Consider the following 18,585-nt stretch of genomic DNA (forward strand, 5'->3'; position numbering starts at 1 on the left):
GTTCTATGAGTGAATTGTAAGAAGTATGTAACTGATGCTGAATTCTGCATAGTGTATGATGAATAGGGAAATGGTATGTATCTTCCATACAAATACAATTAGAACTTTCTGTGTCATATCTTTGATTTTGTGACACTTGTTATTAGTATTTGTTAGGAGGATTTATATTTATATGAGTTAAATGTGTGTGTGTGTGATTTTTTGTATGAGGTGTGAAATGAATCCCTAAGTGAATGATTGTATGTGTCTTTTGTGGAGAGGCTAGGGATTGATATATCTATGGTGACTGATTGACTTTAGCATCAAAGTTCTAAATGTTATTGGCAGTGAGTGAGTGTGTGTGTGTTGAAGGCACGATTCATTATTATTATTTTTTTTTATATATTCTTTAAATATGTACCTCAGCTAGATAGCGCCATGAATGAGCTGAGGGAGTTAGAAGTTATTTAAACTGTAGAAAAAAGAAAGTTGTTTGTTTTAAGTAATTTACGACACAAAGTTCACCCATATTTTTTGTATCCAGCATACTGCTTCTGGAAGGAAAATATCTGTAGATAAATTCAATGTTGCTAATGTAATTAATGTCATGCTTAAAAACATTTTACAGTTGTAGGTTTTACATGTTAAGCAAGATAATGTATTTCTTTCAGTATGAGTGTAGGAGAGCAGAAAAGTATAGTCACCATTTTAGAAATAGCTGTCTGCACGTACGTGCAACAACTACATTAAATCACTTTTTGTGACAGCTCATCTCAGTGCTCTGTACTGAGATAAAGGGGCACGTTTCGGTGCCTTTAAACAGAAACTGGATGAGCTGACCAGAAAATAAATAAAATCTCAGAATACGTTCTTATTCTCAAACATTTGTTGATTTTTTATTAGAATATAAACTGTAGATTATAATAGGTATTTTGTCTTTTATATTATGGACTGTAGTAGTGAAAGGTGCATTTTGTTTTTAGCGTATCACTCTTGTAAGTAGGGTGCTTATTCTCCCTTGTAGCTTTTGTTGTTTATTTTGTCATGTCCCTATCTTATTGTACAGTATTATGTATACTGTCATCTTTATATATTTGCCTACTTAGTAGTAATCACAAAGATAGTAATGGGATTTATATATTTGGTAAAAGGGAACTCCAAATTTATATTTGTTTATTATTTTCTAAAAAGAATAGTGAAGAGTGATGCATGGTAACAACAGTGCTACCATCTTATTATATGTGCTATATGTAGCACATACAGGGGGGTGAATTAGATAATTAGAGTCTTAATTTTTAATCTTAGCTTGTAAGCTCTGGTGAGCAAGGTCCCTTATTGGTATTGGCTAGAACTTATTTTGTCCTACCTGATTACAATATTTAGTAATTATCAGGTTGATTATTAGTGTGCCTAAATAAATTATTTGTTTCTTTATTCCAGGAGCAGCCAGCACGTTTTCATATGTAAAGTTATACTTTGTAAAATTTCACTCCTTTTGATTTTTTATTATTCAAGTTCCTAGTTATGCTACTACAGGTGGCAAAGTCAGTTTTTGGATTAGGGTCACTCTGCATTAATATGATCTAATTAAAAATAAAATTTGTATATAATTATTCTTAAGGAAGGGACATAGTAATGCACATTTTCTTAACCTCTTTAGATTTAACAGACTGTGCAAGTGACCATGTAATTTTATTTTGATTTCTTTTTAATTATGAACAATCACAATGTAGTTTCACAAAATGTAGTTCTTCAAAGTCTATTTTGTGTGCCTGTATATAGACTTTATTGCAATGAAAGAACAAAGCTGTAGATATACTTAAATAAATGTCTGCTCCTTTTTAAAGTAAATCACAGTTTTTCATATGGTCATGCGAATGTATGAGACAACAGCTAAGTGTCTGATGTGGGAAATTGTTCCCAGGCTTGGAGTGTATTCAGCACTGATATCAGATAATTGTACCCACCCATTTTTATGAAAAATCAGTTCCATTTTGCTCTATGCTTGGCATAGACGATAGAACCTTGTGTCCACACTCATATTCATTGGTGGATAGGTTGTATGGGCTTTTGTAGACCAAATTAAATACAATTTTCTGGGCCATATGAAACTTTGGATAGATGTGTCACTAAGTTTAGGGTTTCTAGAGGCAAATGATAGTTGCTTAGACTTCATGCTGTACAGTGGGAGATAAAATGTTCATGTGTTTAAAATAATTAACCAAATTGGTGTAGTTTTGTTTCTAAACAGATCCTTGTTTTAGATGTCATCTCTTGTTCCAGTCAAAAGCCACTAAAGGAATGTATGTCAGTAACTCTTGATGACTGCAAGTACATTAAAGATCATAAAAGGAAGTGGAAGAATTCACAATTCAAGTGTCCATTTAAATCCACATTTGTGACAGTGACATTTTCCGTTTCTATAGTAGTCAAAGTCTGAGTGAGATTACCAAGAGTGTTATTCACATAAGTGCAAATGGAATACATACAAGAGACTGTTGCAGACAAAGACATTGGAAGTATTTCAGTAATGGACAATTCTAATTAATTATATGTGATACTTTGTATGTAGAGACTTACTGTTGTTTTGTTTGTTATATATATTAATATTGTGAACACCTTAAAGTGGAACTTTGGTCAGAAAATTGTTTCCTGCTGGATCACTTGAGGCTAACCCTTTTTGCAGGTGTAGCTATGAAGCACAGTAAAAATAAGTGCCTATACTGTTTAAAATCCACTGTTCCACCCTGCTCTACACAGGCTCAGTTGTGCTCTATTTTTTTTGCACTGCTTAAAATCTAGAGGACAGTCTGCTGACAGCCTGAAATTCTACTGCTGCTCAAAGGTTATGGGTTTCAGTAAAATGGTAGCATAATAATAAATGTGGAATGTATTTTTCTTGCTAATGAACCTTATTCTATCACATTTTTGTGAGTAGAGTTCCACTTTGAGTAAATGTTCAATCATTATAAACAAATATTTTTTTTTTTTTTCAAAAAATGATAAAAGCGGGGAGGTGTAATGTAATGAGTATGACATTTTCGATAAGAATGTATAATATTGATGCTTTATAAGATACGTTATGTTATTTATCTTGATATTTGCAGAGTTATTTAATATGATGTTTTATAATTTATGTTTTAAGACATAGGAGAGGTAGGCTACTAACTTAGACAGTATAGCAGTGACTGACAGAAGAGACCCATGCTGACTGTTATTGTATAATATTCTGCAGTATAGTATGTGCAGAAATGGACAAAAAGTGAAATGGTTTTGGGTTTAGCAAACTTTGTGGGAAGACTACAAAATTAAAACGAATGAAATATCTGGACTGACTATATTGACAGTATGACATGACCAGGGTAATAGTGACTGATAGGTGGAGTCAAGGTTAAGAAATGATAAGAATTTTACAATTATTGTATGGGAAATAGTATAGGTTGGGAAATGTAAAAAGAATAGTCTATATAAAATACTTTGTAGTGAAAACATGTACTTCAAGGGATTTATAATAATAAATATTATTAATATTGTAAGAGTATTGTATTATGATAAAACTATATAGATATATGTATATTATTTTAGCGGATGTTGTAGAAGTAAAAGGAACACACTAAATTAAGTTATTAGATAAGATGAGAGTGTAGGAGCCATTGCTTTGTAGGTTGCCCTGAAGTGCTTGCCAGAGACCTATTGTATCCTGACACTGACTTTATTTTTATTTTTATTTTTTATAACTATATTTTTGAAGTGTATTTTATATCCAGACAAATATCGGGTGATCGCAAAAGACATGATGCAACTTGTTACAAATGTTAATTACTACAAAGGAAGGATTTCATGCATAAAAGGAGGAACTGGAACATCTGAGACTTGTACCTTTGCAGAACAGGTATGCACTGAACTTGTGTCTTACAGCCTCCAAAGCAGCTTGTGCTATGATACTGGACCAGCAAATGATGATGAAGGAGATCTCTCCAGACACATCAAGTACTTGGCTAAGCTGAAAAGACCTATGCAGGAAAAGGCAGAGCCTTATGGGACTGAGTCTGATGAATGGTCCCTGGAACCACATACTTGGCTTTCATTCACTAGCTGAACGGATTGTTCCTCTTCCCTGTTATCCTTGATGTGATGTTGCTGAGTAACTGTTGCCTGTTGCAAGAAGTTTGTGGCAAGAATGATCACAATGCCACTGAGACTGACAACTATGTTTTCCGTGCCACATATGGAGAAGGACTTTGCAGCTACAGAAGAAGATGCAGTGTTATTTTTTGGACTGATTTATTTATTTATTTTTATTTTTGGACTGATTAGTTTTTATTTTTTGGACAATTTGTGATAAGTGTCGGGTGTATGGGGTCTCTGAAGGGCATGGTGGGTGATCTGTATTGTAATTGCTGTGAGGCTTGTGTGAAGCCTCAACAGGGGGGAAATGTTGTGGAATCTCATATTAGCCAATGTATTTCATATTGTATATATTGATTTGCATATATTTTATTGATTATTATTATTATTATTATTTATATTATTATATAGTAGTGGTTTTATCAATATTATTATTCAATAAGTAAAGCAACAATTATTAATCTTTAATAATGTATACTGTGTTTTCCAGATTTAGAAAGTCTTCATTTATAAGTGTTGAACTTTAAATGACCTCTGCTTTATGACAAGTACTTGTAAACAGGTGTTCTCGAAAATGTATTAAGATAGTCTACTGGATGAAAGTTCATTAGAATAGATTCAAGTTATGTAGAATGGTCTCAGACAGATAACAAAACAGGTGGTTAAAATAATTAGGTGGAATACAGGAAAGTTATGTACAGAACATTAAATTAAGTTTGACAAGGTCAAACAAAGGTCTGCTTGTGCCCTCATTAAAACTGTTAAAATACATACATATAGTGAGACATATAACACATCTGGTGGGGTTATTGAAAGTTCATTTTCCAAATGTCATAAATCTGTCATCCTTGAAGCTAGTATCAAGATAAGGAGAGTCTGATAACACAGCTGGGTGCCAGACTGTCTCTATACAGGTGTTTTTAATTGGACAAAAACAGTTATAAATCACTTTAATGAACATATAGGAATTTTGGGAATAATTAAGTTTATCTGGTTGTAGTGTCAGATTTATGGTTGGTTACTTTGATGTAGATCTTAGCGACCAATCATATGTAAGAGATATGTTAAGATAAGACTTGTAAAAGAGTATATAAATGCAAGCTCTGCAATTGTTAGACAGACAAGTCAGATAGGAGCTCATAAGGCTGAACTCTATGTATGCTGCCCTATTGCACGGGTCATAGAGGTCAGAACCAATGGGCAAGTATCTGTCCTAACTTGTCCCCTCGGACAAGTCGGATAGGAGCTCATAAGGCTGAACTCTATGTATGCTGCCCTATTGCACGGGTCATAGAGGTCAGAACCAATGGGCAAGTATCTGTCCATAACTTGTCTCCTCGTACGAGTCAGAGAAGACTTCTTAACTTGTTCCAGAATGTGGTCTCAGGTGAATTTCCCTCAAGAACTTGGTCGAGCTGGAACCCAGAACTCTGTGAGGGGACCAGACCACCGGCCAATTGGCTGGTCCCTATCAGGTAAGAGGTTCCCAAGAATTGGCAGTAAAGACCCATTCTGGTTCAAGGTAAGAACAATTCACAATTGTATCAATTGGGGTAGAGGATAAGAATACTTATATATAATGTGCTTGCATGGTAAGAAACTGTATAAATTGGATCTGTATCTTGTAATACTTTGAACAAAAACCTGTATGTTATCAGCTGTTAATAAACCTGCATTGCTGAAGTTCTGCCTGGTTTGATACTTTACTATTGTACTTCAATAGCTTGGCCCAAACAAGTTGTTTAAAAGGGGACATTAAACTTGGAGTAAGGCTTTAATGGTCAGGCATCTTGTGATCTCTGCTCTTAGGAAGACTTTTAATTGTAAAAGTTTAATTTCTAGGAAGAAAGAAATCTTTTTAAAGTATATTTCAGTACATTTTTGATTTGGTAAACCAAACTGTTTAATCTTTTAAAACTCTTCATATCATGGGCTGGAAAGTAAAATGTGCCTTTACAATGAAGCTTAGAGCTTACTTTCTCAAACCTATTATATTACTGTCAACAGTAGAGTATTTTCTCTGGCTCCTATACATATATCTCACTGGCTCCCAAGGTATTCCTTACAGCTCATTCAAAGATTTTCTATTTTTAAAATAAATGAAGTATAGACATCTGTTTGGTGCCATTGACAAATCATGCCTGTGTAGTACAACAACTCAGAAACTACTGCAATGCAAGAATTTTTGCAAAGGAACAAACAAATAACTGCATGTACTGTATGTGAACTGAAACAATGCAGTTTTTTTTTAATGCGATGTGCTAAAGCAGTGATTCTCAACCAGGCTTCCGTGGGACCCTAGGGTTCCTCCAAAGGTTGCTAGGGGTTCCTTCAGCATTGGGCAATTTCTGCCTCTCAGATAAGTTCCCACCAACACCATTGATCTTTTTAACTATCTGTAAGGAGGTAATTCTTCCCAATGACCGCAAGTGTAAGGACCATTCTTACCACTGACCATCACACTAATGTACCACAAGTTGTAGATTTCTAATTTTTAGCAGGGGTTCCCTGAGACCGGAGAACTATTTTAAGGGTTCCTCTGTGTTGCAAAGGTTGAGAAATGCTGTGCTAAAGCTTCTGTCTGTGAATGAGGCTGGAAAGAAAATCACAAAGATCAGATCCAAGCCATTTTAGGATTTGGTTTGATTTATTTAGTTTGATCTAAACCAGCCCATATACCATATGTTCAGGTTTGGATAGAGTCAAGAAGGGTTAGAATCTCTTCCAGGTTTTTTTTTTTTATTTCTGCCTGTGTCCCCCGTTAGAAATTTCCCCTCAATTCCCGTCCCAGATGAACCAAGTAAGTCAGGGGAAATCTCTCCAACCTGAGGGAAAGTTTGACAGCTGTCACTAAAACAGGTAAACAGGTGTCTTCACTGTACGGTTTTGGAATGTGACAAAGGTTCTAACCCATCCCCCCACTGTATCAAAACAAGTAAAAAAAATGAAAAATACAATTATTTATAGGAAGTAACTCACCTCTTCATTATGTGTTGACACCAGTGCTATATTTTCATGTTTTAACTTATTAAGCTGCAAATGGAGTCCCCCATTTTCATCCAACTCTGCCAATTGCTGATTTCCATGGTTAGAGGACTCTGACCTAAAAATGGATTAACAAAGAGCAATACTTGAAGCTCAGTATGCCTGCATAGTGCAATACATCCTATCCCTTCAAACAAGTGTATTTCGATAATCAGTAAGCTAAAGAAGGTACTAACTCATTCTAGCTTTGGTATAATAGTAACCAGGCAATGGGGGGGGCAGTAAAAACAGGCTGTGGTTTTACCGCCCTCTGACCACCAACCTAAAACCTAACACATACAGCTGGAGGGGGCTGTACACATGCCACAGCCACAATGCTTTGTATTGTGGCAAATTGAATGTGTCTTGTAGAGCTGACAGAGCACACCACATGCAAAATTGCCCATCAACTGAACTGTGAGCAACACTTGAATTGCTGTTGTGATGTGTTAGTTCCATTCAAAATCAGGAATTTGGAAGGCACCAGGATCACCCCCTGACTCTGAAAGCCTAAAAGCCGCTGCCTAGCTGCCCTCTGAAAAGTGTTAGACTGCTGATGTGTTATCTTGGCCTTAAAGCTTTTGTTGGCGTGCAAATGCAGCTTGCTTTCAAGTGTATTCAGGCTATATACGAGATCAGTTTGAGATAATTTTGAGATCATTTAGTGTTTATCCACAGGTGCAGCTGACTTCCATCTGACATGCATTTGACTTCCTACGCCCCCTTTCACACCGGCGTGACTTTAGGTGCGACATGCAATTTAAAAATCGCACCTGAAGTCATATCTAATGTCTTTCTATGGCACTGTCTTAATAGGTGCGATTTCAAGTAGCGCAATTCCTGCACTATTTTTTTGGGATTTCATGTGCGATCTGCATTGAAATCATACACACATCGGCAAGCTGCCGCAGATGAAAATCGCACTAAAGTAGTGCAATTTCAAAGCCACATTCAGTGTGAACGAGGGCTAAATTGCATCTACCCACTTCAGGCTGCTTTTGTGTTCATACTGACTTGTTTTGGAGGAGAAGCAATTCTAATGCCAACAAACCCCAGGTGACAAAAGGCCCCATGACTGCTTACAAACAGAATAGGTTGTACATGCAGACACAGATTGCCCTTAAGGCAGCATATTACCCAAGCACTTTATAGCATTCCATAAACTTGCAAGATCGCCTTTGCTAACCCAGCAAGTTTATGTGATTGCAGAGGGAAGGTTGAGAAGAAAAGTTAAGCCAGCATATTACTTCTGGCACCACTTAGCTCAGGAGAACAGTTTCTCTATATTGAGCAGCCAATGTTCCCCTATAGACCTAAGTATGTGTAGTACTGGAGCGGTCTAATTAATGTTCTGTAGTTTCAGTTGGTATGGTATTGAAATAACTTTTATATGAGGTTTACCAGCAATCTTATTGTCCAAGTAGGGGAACGATTGTGAAAGCCCGGAATTAGGAGATTTCTACTTTTCCTTGTCAGCCATTTACATTCCTGACATAGACAAATGGTAGGCAGATTTCCTCATCTAACAGCGCCTGGACCCAAGAGAGTGGTCTCTTCATCCGGAGGTGTTCCAGGACCTCCATCGTAGTTAGGGGACACTGGAATGGACTTCCTGGCCTCCAGATTCAAACAACAAACTGGACAGGTTTGTATTCAGGTCCAGGGATATGCTGGCAGAAGCACTGAATACTCTAGTGACTCAGTAGGATCATTACACCTTAATCTAATTCCTTTTTTCCCATGAAAGCTTCTTTCTGGTCTGCTCACAAGGATCAAGATGAAGGAAATTCCCGTGATTCTCAATGCTCTAGGTTGGCCCAGGCGGATTTGGTACACCAACCTAGTAAGATTTCTCGTAAACGCGTTGTAGGCTATGCCAGACCATTTTGGTCTGCTGTCGCAGGGACTGATTTACCACTCTGCTGTTCAGCTGCTGGCTTTAATGGCATAGTTGTTGAAACCCAGGTTCTAAAAAACAGTGGCATTACTACATCTGTGATTCCTATGATACTCAAGACAAGGAAGTCCACTTCTGGAAGAGTCCAACATCAGATATGGAAGATGTAATTTGCGTTATGTGAGTTTAAGGGCTTTCACCCTAGGAGTTTCTCCAAGGGACAGATCCGCTCTTTTCTGCAGTTGGATCTGGGCCAGGGGCGGACCGTCCATTAAGGGGGCCCGGGCTCTGCCCCACCCCCCCCCCGTCCATCAACGTCTCCCCCTATCCATGCATCCGGCCCCTTTCAGGACAACGGCGCATGAATTCCAATGGGGAGGGGCTGTTTTTTTGAAGCACCCATTAGAGCCAGAGGCTCTACTAGGCCTCTATTTAGGGTGGGCTCGGGTCGCAGAGAATGCGCTCTCAGCCCCCCCCCCCAGGTGTGTTACAACAGTGAATTAATATTCACTGTTGTAACACTGATACTCCTCCAGGCAATCAGGATGTGGGTTTTGACACCTGAAAGGACAGGGGATCCTATTGGACGCCTAGGAGGAGGAGCCGAGCCGCTGCACCACACTGCCTGCCACCCGCCACAATGGGGTAAGTCCCGGACCGACCAGCAAACAGCGGGGGATTGGGTGCTGCTCCTTAAGGGGGGGGGGGTTGGTCGTTTCCCACATCCCATGAGGGCACTCATGCATTCTCCTCTCACGGCCTGACAGCAGCAATGGGCGGGACCACCTCTCTCTTGACTGACGTCAGTGGGGGATCCTCTGCCCTGCCTGCTGCAGCTGTCAGGCTGAGAGAGGCGGCGTGTCATGTGAACACCGATCGGCAATCTGAAAACAGGTACATAGCTGCATTTTTTTTTTTTATAAGGGGCACAGACACAGGAGCAGATTACATGAGCAGAGAGGATACTGTAAATTTTACTTAGTGGGCTTAACAACCACTTTAATATTACTTTACGACTTCCTATGTCTCCCAATGGACTCCAAGAAAATAATTTCTCAGCAAGTACAAAAATATATACTTTTGTCAACAATACACAGTGTAGGCACAAAAAATATCCATAAAAACACTTTATACATTAGAAGCCAGTGATGTCAGATAAATAAACTGTACATAGGTTTATCAAATAAGCAATGTAAACATTCATAGATCTTCAAATGTATTTTTTTTCCCAATGGGCATCCGGTCATTGCAGTTAAGGTTAAAGCAGTTTTAGGCTCGGTTCACACTTGTGCGATGTGGGAACCCTGCAAATCCACTATGGGTTCCTGCATTGCAGCCGACTCGCACAGCAGTTCACACCGCCATGTGCAAACTGCTGGAAGTGTCAATACATTGTTAATGACACCCCCATTTCAGCTCGCATATCGCACTGCGAACTGACAGTTCGGACATGAATCAGATCGCATGCACCCACGCAATCAGATTCTGGTGTGCGGACCAAAAAAAAAAAAAAAAGGGTCCTGTGCGAGTTTGGTCCGATTGTGATATCAGCCATACGATCTGTATGGCTGAAATCGCATCGCGTGGACATCCCATGTGATTTGCACTGCAATCTTGCAGAGCACAGAAGTGTGAACTGGGACTTAAACCCAAAAGCAAACATTATATTGCAGCTCACCCATTCTTAGATGCAACGGCTCCATTCATTGTGTTTAAGCTCTTTCTTTCTTATATTTTCATCTGGTGATCCAGCCAAGTCTGTTGTTTTTCAAAAGCACTAGCTTTCCAGCAGAATGTATCAGTTTACATGGGTGAGACAAACCGTTTAATACCGACAGGGGTGCTTACAGTGACCAGCTTTTATTTATTCATGTGAAGCCTTCATTCCAAAAGGAAAAAAATGGTTTGTCTGTAACTGATTATAAAGTGTGAGCTGAAGTTTGTTAGGATATTTAAATCTGTTAATAATTTAACACTATCCCCCCCCCCCCCCCCCGACTGACAAGGTTGCTGTCTGCTTTGCCTCCTGTGCTCATTTATCCAGAGTTGTGCCTTACTAATACATGAGGTGTGTTACTGGCCAGATCACCAGATGAAAACAAAGTGATAAAAGACTAAGAAAAGAAAACTAATGCAGCCACCACATCTATTGACTGGTAATCTGCAATAAATTACATTTGTGGTTTTGGGTTTAATATCGCTTTAACATAATGGCATATTACTGGAACAAACAACCAACATGCTGTGCACATATAAGAAATGTCTGTACAATTAAGATCACAATTAATCCCAATCTTACATTTTAATTGAATTATCAGTAGTGTGGTTTTGAGAAATGAACGTCATCTTTTCCATAGTGGCAACTGTTTTTGTTAACCAGAACAATGCCTGTTATTTTAAATTGCTTCCTTTCTTCCAGGCACTGTTCTCCACGATGACATGCTGCATAGATTTATGACAGACTGCAAAAGAAAAAAAAGTAAATAAAGCACAATTAATGAAGTTAAACCTTGTTTGAAGCATGCACGGTGATCCAGGTTTGCTTCTTGTACGACACAAATTTGGAAACCTATCAGTACTATAATTTAATATATTATCCATGGAAAACAGATGACGTGATTTGTACGTCCCCACATAAATCAACAATGACATTTAAAGTGAACCAGCAGAAGGAGCATTTTGTAAGGATCAAAATCTTCTCCCTTTAACTGTGATAATAGTGCAGCCTAGGGCTACAACTAACGATTATTATCATAATCGATTAATCAGTTAATAACCTTAAAAAAAGTGCGGTGTATAATTTAGTTAATATGTAAAGTTTTAAAAAAAAGGCAATTTATTCTTAAATATCTCTATGCAATGGTAAATATAAATAACCAACGGTATGGTTAGAGAGCAAAATCTCTAATCCACTCTGAGAATAACAGACAGAAGAGATATACTGTATATACTATTAGAGGAGAGATATACTGTATATACTATTAGAGGAGAGATATACTGTATACAGGGGGTCCCCTAGTTACAAACATCCGACTTACAAACAACTCCTACTTACAAACAGAGGGAGACAACAGGAAGTGAGATGAAATCTACCCCTAGGAAGGGAAATTCACTCCTGTAAGAGCTAATATGGGAAAACGGTACCTCCACTGATGCTTTAGTACCAAGGCTTGATTCAACAACAACCCAAAATTTTCAAAATCCAATTGTCATTGGGACAGAAAGTGAGGTGAAATCTTCTGAACAGGGGCACAGACAGCAAAACAAATGTTACAGGGGTGTTAACCTTTCCCTATGATATCCAAAAAGCTTAAAAATAGTTTTTTTGGCTGGAGCTACACTTAAAAAATGTACCTGTTCCAACTTACAAACAGATTCAACTTAAGAACAAACCTACAGTCCCTATCTTATTTGTAACCCGAGGACCCCCTGTATACTATTAGAAGAGATATACTGTATATACTATTAGAGGAGATATACTGTACATACTATTAGAGGTTGAATCTGGTAAATATCATCAGACTCCGAGATCTTTTTTTAAAGAAAAAAAAAAAAAAAAAGTTATAAGCGGAGTTCCACCCTGAAAATCTTTTTTTTATAATCAGACTCCTCTAAACCTATAAAAGAACATTTGGAGGAAATTTTTTTTTTTATACTTACCAGAATCGCCCTGTTGCTATGTAGTCCTCTTAACTACCTGGTCTGCGGAGCTCTTCGTCACTTCCTCCCTCGCCTGTGCTCCTGGGAAATGATATGTCATCATTTCCCAGGAGTCTGTGGGCAGTACTGTGATCAAAAATCGCATTATTTCCTGACAGGAAATGACGCGATTTAGGGCGGATCACAGCGCCGAGATGTGTTTATCTATGTTGCCATAACAACAGGGCGGGACCTTCCTCCGTCGCCGCCCATTGTTATGGCAACTTTAGAAAACAAATCGGCGCTACGGCCGCTGGTGAATCGCGCATGCGCAAGGTCGAGAGGTGCATGTATGGTTACCCAGCATGCACCTCTCCAAAGTTTATCCAGGGGATATCGATTGGGCTTCACATGCCCACAATCATGATGGCAACGGCCACAACAGGAGGGAGAAAATTGTAAGTAATACATGTAGATTTTAAAAAGCTCCATAATTTACCACGTATAATCGTTTTTTTAATTAAAAAATGAATAATGCTCGGATCAAAAAAAAAAAAAAAAAAAAAAATTATTTGGCCAGAACTCTGCTTTAAAGACTGTTTTGCAGATTTTCAAACAGAACTGTAATATATTATATGCTAGCCATACAAGAACAATGTCTTCCTTCAAAAAAAACTGTAATTTTAAGAACGTTTGTTCGATTTTCTAATAGTTCCTGGGGTCAAATCGATGTTAGTTTTCAACCACAGTGACGGGAAAATTTAGAAACAATAGAAAGCTTCTTGATCCGTGTGGCCCGCATAACACTCGGTACACACCTATGCAGTTTGCTTTTGATCGGTTTCTGCAATGCTTTCTGCTGTGTGTTAAGTACAATATAGAGCGCACCAATAGTAAGGTAAAGAAAACATCTGCCTTTAGAGCCACTCACTTCCTGCCCAGGACTAGGTGTCCCATATGTAAACAAATAATGCATTCTGTATGCAGGCCAACTAATTCATCGATTATGAAAATAGTGATCGAGGAGTTGTTTCAGCCCTGCACTGCAGCCTTATTATGAAGGGTTAGCCGTGTGTGCTGTTCTGTAGTTATTGTGAGGACAATCTACTACAGGAGTTGAAAATCTTCACTATATGAATTATGTAAATACTCACTTTATTTATCCAATCACGTGAAAAGCAAATTCACCTTTCACTTTAAACACCCATGTGCAGCTTTAGCCTAGGTACACATTGGTGCGATTTGACATGTCAAATCGCATGCCAAATTGGAGGCTATTGCTGGCCATGCGAATCGGTGTGACGTCGACTTTGTGGCGCCGCACCAATTCCCAAAAGTAGTTTCTGTACTTCAGTTTCAGGGATGAGACAAACCATTTAAAGCTACTAGGGGTGCTTACAATGGTCAGATTTTATGTAAAACCTTTATCCTAAAAGAAAACAGTTTGCTGTAACGGATTATAAGGTGTTAGGCCGGGTTCACACTAGTCTGGTGCGAACTGCAGCTCCGGTTTCCCTGCAAAGGTAAAAATAATTCATTCAGTGGTTCCTCTCCGTTGTAGTTGCAGATCAGCTGACCTGGGAAAGGGGGAGGTGTAGGAGGAAGGGGAGAGCATTCCTGTTCATACTGCTGCCTGCAGCACACTGCGCCCAAAGGCAATATCCTCATACCTCCTTACATCCACTTGATAAAACTTGGTGAAAGGGAATATGTTGTATCGGTTCAAATGGCTGTTTTTGTAACACTGACAAAACTAAGTTAAGTCCCAAGGGTTCAAAGGAGGTTTGACTGGCAGATTAAGCCACATCACCCCTTGCATAAACCCTGGACCAAAGAATGTGTAGCAAGCGGTCTTTGAAATAAGACCAATAAAGCAGAGACTTGGCCTTTAATAGTACTCAAGGCCAACTTCATCTCTACCCCTAATTGTAGAAAGGCAAGAATTCTGCCTATGATGTACCTTCGAGGGTGCCAACCCTTGGATTCACACCAGGAAACAAACTCCCCAGACTCTATAATATATAGTTCTGGAAGCTGGTTTCCTTGCATTAATCAAGGTAGAGACAACTGACCCGGAACGCCCAAGTTTCTTCAGAATGTAGGTTTCAATAGCCAAGCCGTTAAATTTAGCGTTCGTAAGGCAGGATGGAATATCGGCCCATGTGAGAGTAGGTCTGGCCATAGTGGGAGGGACCATGGACCCTCCACTGCCATCTTTACGATTTCTGCATACCACGACCTTCTGGGCCATGCTGGTGCTACCAGAATTACCGGCTTTCTTTCCAGCTGTCAGGGCAGGCTCAGCCCTTCCTTCTCTGAGCTGGCCGCTCAGCTGTCGGCTAACTGCCAGATCTCATCTCTCTCCACAGTTAACCAGCTGTTGTGGATCTGCTCGTCAGTGCCGCCTACTTAAAGATCTCCAGCTCACTTCATTCCTGTCTTCACCTTGGTCACATCACAGGAAACCATCTCCCGCGTTCCTGTTTAAAGACTGACTTTGCTGACATCCCTTCTGGCTCCTTATCCTGCTTGCTGTTCCTCTACTCGGATCCCCGACTTCTGGCCTGGCTGATTACCCGATCTGGTTACTGAACTCTGGCTTGGTTAACTACCCGATCCGGTTACTGGACTCTGGCTATGCTTTGACTATGCTTAGTCTATTTACCTTTTTATTTTTATTAATAAACAGGTGGGATTTTACTGAACTTCTGTCTCGGTCTGGTTCATGGTTTCTGACACCAGCTTGATCCTGCAAAGAAGTTGAGGCAGCAACTGAATAGGGGGAAATGCACAGATCAGTGAGAACTGATCCCACGGGGTCACCAACGCATCTGTTCCACATGCGAGTGGATCCCTTGTCCTAGACACAAAGTTGACTAACTTCATGTTGAATCTGGACGCTAGAAGATCCATGTCCGGAATCCCCCATCTTTGGTAAACAGCCCAAAAAATGTTGGGGTGAAGAGACCATTCCCCATGGAATAACTGCTGGTGACTCAAGTAGTCCGCCTGCCAATTCTCTACTCCCGGAATGAAGCCTTCTGATAGGCACGGAACATTCCTTTCTGCCCAAGTTAGAATATGGTTCACCTCTCTCTGTGCTGAGAGACTCTTGGTGTCCCCTTGGCGATTGATACATTGTCGGATAGGATCCTGACAGGACAATCCTGTAACCTGGAAGTCCAGGCCTTCAGAGCAAGACGCACTGCCCAAATCTCTAGGATATTGATGGGCAAGGTTATTTTGGCTCTTGACCACTGTCCCTGGACAGTTGTCTTCTCTAGTACTGCTCCCCAGCCTGAAAGGCTGCCATCTGTCATTACCACTTTCCAGATAACAGGTCTGAAGGATTTTCCTTTCAGCAGATTCTGGGTTAGTAACCATCAACTGAGGCTTTGGGACACCCTTGGGGACAGCCGCATTGGCAATTCTAAAGCTTGAATTGTTTTGTTCCAAGGAGACAGGATACTGTTTTGCAACAGTCTTGAATGGAACCACTTCGAATGAAGCCACCAACTTTCCTAGCAACCTCATGCAGAGGCAAATGGAAGGATCGCCTTTTGACCTGACCATCCGCCCCAGCTCTCTTATCGGTTTTAAGGAAGATTTCTCTAGGTTGAGAATCCAACCCAAACTTTCAACTGGTTGTAATGCGCACGCTTTGCTCTAAACGAACCACCGACTGGTCTATTAGCAATAGATCGTCTAAGTACGCCAAGACTGTTATGCCCTGTGCCCTTAACCTGGCTAGAGGTGGGGCCAGGACTTTTGTAAAAACCCGGGGTGCTGTAGCTAGCATGAAGGGCAAGGCTACAAACTGGAAATGCTGCTGTTCTACCTCGAACCGCAGAAACCTTTGGTGAGCAGGAAATATAGGAACATGCAGATATGCATCCCTGATGTTGATAGGTGCCAGAAGTTCTCCTCCTAGTAGGATAGAAACTACTGACCTGATTGACTCCATGCGAAAGGAGCGGATCTTCAGGAACCGATTTAGATTCTTTCGATCTAGAATGGGTCTGACATCTCCATTCGGTTTTGGTACTGTGAAGAGGTTTGAATAAAACCCCAAACCTTGCTCTTCTGTGGGGATTTGTATGATCACCCCCTGAGCCATTAAATCGGTCTAGTGCCTGAAACAGAGATTGCCTTTTCCCTGGATCTTTGAAAACGTTTGACCTCAGGAAACGAGACGATGGAAAGTCCCAAAATTCCAGCTTGTACCCCAGAGTTACTGTGGAGATGACCCATCTTTCCTGAATTTCCTCTTGCCAGACTTCTGAAAACTGCAGAAGTCTTCCCCCCACCCTGGCGAGGGGGAGCGCCTCTTCATGTTGAGGCTTTTGGATTCCGCTTTGCAGGTTTCCAGCCCCAGGACTTCTTTTGAGCCTGGGCCTGACACTGAGGTTTTTCCTCTAGAGTCTGATGGCGGAGGCTGCCGCCACTGCCTAGAGGCGGAAGCCCTTGGCGCAGAAGAAAGAGCCGGTTTAAATGAAGGGCGTTTATACTTTCTTTTGTCTGGCAAAAGAGTACTTTTCCATACTTTTGGTAGTTCGGCCAAATCCCGGGCTTATTGTGCAGGAACCTATTGCAGCGACTGCAGGCTGAGTAACGGCACCTGCCAAGGAAAAAGCGGACTTTAACAGGAATTCCAACCTCTTATCTGTTGGATCCTTAAGCATTTGTGCATTGTCTAATGGACAAGTTAGACTTTTATTCACACTGGAAATCGCAGCGTCAACTGCTGGTACCTTCCATTTTTTGGTGAATTTCTCCTCCATGGGATAGAGAACTGAGAATCTCTTTGGAGAGAGAAAATGCTTATCCGGGTGATCCCATTCAGCATAAATAAGCTGTTCTAGTAATGCATGGACAGGAAACGCATGCAAAGGCTGTAACAGTTTTAGGGAACCCAAGGAAGAAAACAAGCTTTCAGCTGACTCCGTTAGGGGTAGCATGAAAGTAGAATGAACCATCTCCGTAAGAGATTGTATCAGCAATTTCTCAGATTGCGAGGCTGAAAAAGGTTCATCTACCGTTGTTTCCTCTGCAGAGGAGTCATCAGTATGTCTTTCCTCCTGATCGCCTGAGGGTAACACCTCATCCTGTGCGAACTCTTCCCCTAGCAAAGGGTCTAAAGTGGGGGAGGGGGATCTAGCACACTTCCTATCCATTTGAATGGAGGATGCGATTATAGCCGCTAATCTTCCTTCCAGGCCCTGCAGGGTAGCAGAAAAGACATCTTCAGTCACGTATATAGGGTCTGAGATGTGAGAAGCAGCTGCACTACCACTTTGTTCCAATGGCTCACCCTGGCTTGCCATAATTGGTTTTTCAGGCGAGGATGATAGTATGGAGACACGGCTGGAGTTCCTAACGCCTGGGGGTGAAATCTTTGGTTTTTGTGGTGTCTTTTTTGGTACGCATCGTCCTAAGCACAAAAGCAAAGACACTATTAAATTGCACTACTTGCTGAACATAGTCATGACAGAATGATGCTGCTATTAAGTTCAGCCTAGTGCTGGGAAAAATGTCCTTCCCGCATTAGGAATGTCACTTGCAGCCCTTACGTGCCCCATCGCTCTTGTGTCCTGAGTGTAGCCTGCTTGCTTCCCCCTCGCTATCAGCCGAGGGGAGACTGCTCCAGCTGATCCTTAAGCCTGCTTTTGCCGTGCGTCCTTGTGGACGTTACTCGGTGCCACTCCTAGGTCCCACCCCCTTCGTAAACCCGCCTCCCTCTTTTTCTGTTTGAAAATTATTCCGGCGCTCTCCTTTCGGTTCCGCAGATCCAACATGGGGGGGGGGGCGCCCATGACACAGCAGGCAGAGGAAAACAAAAACGGGACCTCCGGGGGGTATTACAAAGGGGGGGGGGGTACAACCACTGCTGTTTCCCTAACCCTTCTGGTCCCTTCAGG

General features: G+C 40.6%; 1 protein-coding gene across 2 annotated transcripts in view; it reads right to left on the reverse strand.

Moving 5' to 3' along the window:
• CCDC171 (coiled-coil domain containing 171) overlaps positions 1 to 18,585 on the reverse strand; it is a 97,621-nt gene that overhangs the window by 72,961 nt on the left and 6,075 nt on the right. For both annotated transcript variants that reach the window (XR_012245260.1, XM_073636715.1), the window contains exons 2-3: positions 11,328 to 11,490; positions 7,087 to 7,210 (exon numbers count right to left, since the gene is read on the reverse strand). Coding sequence is in view for 1 of the 2 variants with exons in the window: in XM_073636715.1 (XP_073492816.1) it covers positions 7,087 to 7,210; positions 11,328 to 11,383 (180 nt within the window). In the remaining variant the exon portion in view is untranslated. The remainder of the gene's footprint in view (positions 1 to 7,086; positions 7,211 to 11,327; positions 11,491 to 18,585) is intronic.

This window comes from Aquarana catesbeiana, linkage group LG01, assembly GCF_042186555.1.
Source record: "Aquarana catesbeiana isolate 2022-GZ linkage group LG01, ASM4218655v1, whole genome shotgun sequence".
Lineage (NCBI taxonomy): Eukaryota > Metazoa > Chordata > Amphibia > Anura > Ranidae > Aquarana > Aquarana catesbeiana.